The sequence below is a fragment of the Colobus angolensis genome, unplaced genomic scaffold (assembly GCF_000951035.1).
Source record: "Colobus angolensis palliatus isolate OR3802 unplaced genomic scaffold, Cang.pa_1.0 Scaffold147, whole genome shotgun sequence".
NCBI lineage: Eukaryota > Metazoa > Chordata > Mammalia > Primates > Cercopithecidae > Colobus > Colobus angolensis.
The window spans coordinates 384,950-388,729 of record NW_012114566.1 but is presented as its reverse complement, the minus strand read 5'-3'; the positions used below and the strand labels follow the sequence as shown (position 1 = coordinate 388,729).

At 36.7% G+C, this 3,780-nt stretch overlaps 1 protein-coding gene across 3 annotated transcripts in view; it reads right to left on the bottom strand.

Annotated features, from left to right (window-relative positions):
* Positions 1–3,764, bottom strand: part of HNMT (histamine N-methyltransferase) — a 54,384-nt gene extending 50,620 nt beyond the window's left edge. Inside the window, exons 1-2 of one of the 3 annotated variants that reach the window (XM_011935688.1) lie at positions 3,526–3,675; positions 670–1,027 (exon numbers count right to left, since the gene is read on the bottom strand). In XM_011935688.1, coding sequence (XP_011791078.1) covers positions 1,009–1,027; positions 3,526–3,662 — 156 coding nt within the window. In that variant the 5' untranslated portion in view covers positions 3,663–3,675 and the 3' untranslated portion in view covers positions 670–1,008. Of the gene's footprint in view, positions 1–669; positions 1,028–3,525 lie in introns of those variants that run through there. The other 2 variants (XM_011935685.1, XM_011935687.1) reach the window with 2 other exon arrangements.
* Positions 3,765–3,780: the final 16 nt, after the last annotated feature.

Genomic DNA, 3,780 nt, shown 5'->3' with positions numbered 1-3,780 from the left:
GGAAACAAATCATCTCAGTAATAAAGGTAACATGATTTTATATCTGAGGATCACACAGGAAAGAGCTGAGGCCACACTCAATTATTCAGTGAGCTACTCACTCAGCAAACCCTGCCCTGACTTACACAAAGAGGATCTGACTACCTTTTAGTGCATCATTATTTGATTGAACAGAAAACCAAGGCTCGTTAGGCAGTTAGGGAGCTGTCGAACAAAAGAAACAGAGACTGAAAGAGGCAAAGAGAGCAGAGGAACATTTTGTAATGAATAAGAAGGTATTACATCTGAGAATGATGAAAATAATGCTATAGAAAACATTCTTGGAAATTAAAAATATGATAGTAAAAAATTAATAGATGGGCTGAAAGAGAAAGTCGTAGCAAACTGGAAATACAAGAAAATTAGGTAATCAATCCAGGAGGTATTTGATGAGTAAAAGTTTCAGAAAAAGAAAACAGAGGGGAAGAATGATTACCAAAGTTCCTCATAACTGAAGGATCTGAATCTCAGTTGAAATAGCCCAGGGAGTACCCACAAAATGGGTGAAAAGGAATTATTTCACAACTCACTATTTTAAAATTTCAGAGTACTAGAGATAAGAAGATTCTAAAAAGTTCAAAATAGGGAAAACAAAACACATAATGTAAAAGTTATTCCACAAGCCAAGGATGAGAATTTTGAGTAGCATGTGATTTCTTTTTTTCTCTTGTGTGAGACAGGGTCTCACTCTGTCATCTAGACTGAGTGCAGTGTCACAATCATGTCTCACTGAAGCCTTGCTCTCCCGGACTTAAGCAATCTTCCCACTTCAGCCTCTGGAGTATCCAGTGCTACAGGTGCACGTCACCTTGTTCAGCTAATTTTTTTACTTTTTCTGTAGAGATGGGATCTTGCTGTGTTGCCCAGGCTTGTCTCAAACTCCTGGGCTCAAGTAATCCTCCCGCTTCAGCCTCCCAAAGTGCTGAGATTACATGCACGAACCAATACACCTGGCCAGTATTTTATTTGTTAACAGCAATTCTGGTATCTAAAAGACAATGTAAAAGTACCTTCAGATCTATGATACAAAACCATTTTCAGTATACAGTTCTATATCCAGTCAAACTGTCTAATGATGAACATAGAACCAAGGGATTTTTAAACATACAAAGTCTCAAAAAGTTTACCTCTCATTCACTCTTCAAACTTTTAAAGAATTAGTTCAGGAAAAAAAGGACTGAGGAAACAAAAGAAAGGCATGAGACACAGAATCAGGGAATCAAATACTTCAGAAAGAAAATGATTCTCAGAAAGTGAAATAAACTCCCTCCTTAATAGTTGTATAGCAGGCCAAAGCAGATCTTCCTAAACTGAAAAAAAGAACAGAGGGCTTCAGAAAAGTTGTTCCCTTGGGGTAAAATAAACAGATTCCTTGATATGTTTGCATATATTGAGACGAGATTAGTATATCTGCTTCGGAATCAAAGTAGTAATAGGTACATAGAGAACTAAGAAAAGAAACCAAAATTAAGGCAATAGTCAACTCTAGGGAAAACAAAAAGTTGTACATAAAAGGAAATGTAAGTATAGTCTAATATATTGCTCAATTATTTATAATATGTACATAGGCAAAATCACATGAACACTCAAATTATTTAACCAAAATTTTGACTAAATATAGTGACATGAAAGGGTGGGAAATATGCATGCTAATTAGCTATTTTAATATAGCAAAATGAAGAAATAGAAAAATAACATGTTATTTTGAATTATGAAAGAAAATTCCATAAATAACTAAAAGATTTCAAAGTGCTGAAAGTGGTTGCTTCTGGAGAGTGAGAATCAAGAATGGAGTGGGTGGGATTTGTTATAGGCCTCACCCACTTTAGAACCATTTGATTGTTTTTAGAACCATTTGATGTTTTAAAATATGTGCATGGCTTGCTTTAATAAAAATTTAATATGCTCGCTCCACACTCAGTTAGCACAGTGAGCCACCAACTCAACAAACCCGGCCCTAACATACACAAAGCGTATCCTAATCACGTTTTGGTACTTCATCACTCATAGACAACTTTAAGCAACAATTTTAAAGGCTGCTTAAATCTTATTTCAAACACTACCTTCAGGAAAAAATTACTTTTTAAATAAATGACACTGAGTCTGATCATTCCTAACTATATACTATTGTTAAAAGACAAACTGTGTGCCCTTAAAAATTCTTCAGTCTTTCACAGATTTTATAATATTTCCAGTTAGATTTAAACTTTGAAGATAAGGAAAGGGTCATTCATCATTTATTACATTATCTCCATCCACAGCCCCTCTTCAAACCAAACTGTGTATGGCTGAAGAAAACCAAGGATCTGGTAAGCTACAGACATGAGCAATACTTTTGGTACTGGAAAAGAATTGAGACATTAACTCATTATATTTAACTTTAGAAGTGAGCAAAGAAACCCAAAGAGGTTAACTATAATTAGTTCCTAGATAAGAAGTTATCTGTGTTTGCCATCTGCTTTGATGTTTGGCATCCTTATCCTATTATATATTAATTTTTAATATGTAATATCCTATTTTTTGAAAGCTAACATTTAAAATCTGAATCATGTTAAATAGAAAGGGAAATAAAATTTTATATACATCTAATAATGCCTGCTCTGGTCAGACATAGGTACTGCCCTGGTGAAAGAATTTCAGGCCTACAATAGAGAAATTCAGCAAAAGATAAAATACCACTTTCCTTTGCTGTTTGCAAATTGGATCCATAGTCATTTCTTCCCAGTTTTCCATTATTATTTCCTGAAGCAGAGTGAGTTACAGCAAATCACCCCCAGATAGGTGATTTGATTATCTTTAGCATGTGGAATCTGTTACTCTCATAATGCTTATCAGCTCTGGCACAAATTGAACACATTAATCACCCCAAAAAAGAACTCTGCAAGAAGGATAGCAACCAGTGAGTTTCACTGATAATGGGAAAATGGTTCTTTTTTTAAGGAACATATGCTAATATTAAGTTGAAAGAAAAAGACAATTTTGGGGAAGAGAGTGATAACTATAACAATGGATAAGGAAAATGAATTTAAATGGATATTATGAGAACTGAGGGACTCAGTCCTCAGGGCAAATCGTACTTTGGCAATTATTTATATTTGATTGTAATGAAAAGCATACAGACTCCCTTTCGGCCTTTTTGGGGATGTAAAATTTGGAGGAGGGCTGAAAAGTCTGAATTCGAAGATTAGCATCTTATCTTTTTCCAAATGAACATGGATTTGTGCCTTCAAATGGTTAACGCTTATCTCTATGCAGCTGGAAATACAGCACAAATGGGAGCCTTTGAGTGTTTAAAGCAAACGTGGAACCAAAGCACAGCAGGAGAAAGGCAGGGCAGGGCAGCGAGGAGGGGGACGAGGGGGAGTTGCTATCACTAACTCGCCCTTATCCCCGTGCCCAGCCTGCGAGGCTGAGCTAGACCCATCTATTACTGACGCACAGCGAGTCTCAGGCTTGTCCCTTTGACAACAACGTCCCTTTTGTTACCTTGCTATTATGCCTGGCAGCTTCTTGTCCATGAATTCCTGCATGCACTGGTGTTCCGTGGAATGGCTGAGAAACCTCCGGAAAGATTCAACATATCTCCCGTGGTCAGAAAACAAGCTTCTCATGGAAGATGCCATGTTTGGTTTTCTGAGAAAGACAGAGTGGGCAGCAAGGTTTAACTTCCCCTCCTTCTCTTCCCAGTTCCCTCAGTCTTTCCCCACCCCCACCAGTTTCTATCCAAAAAAAAAAAAAAAC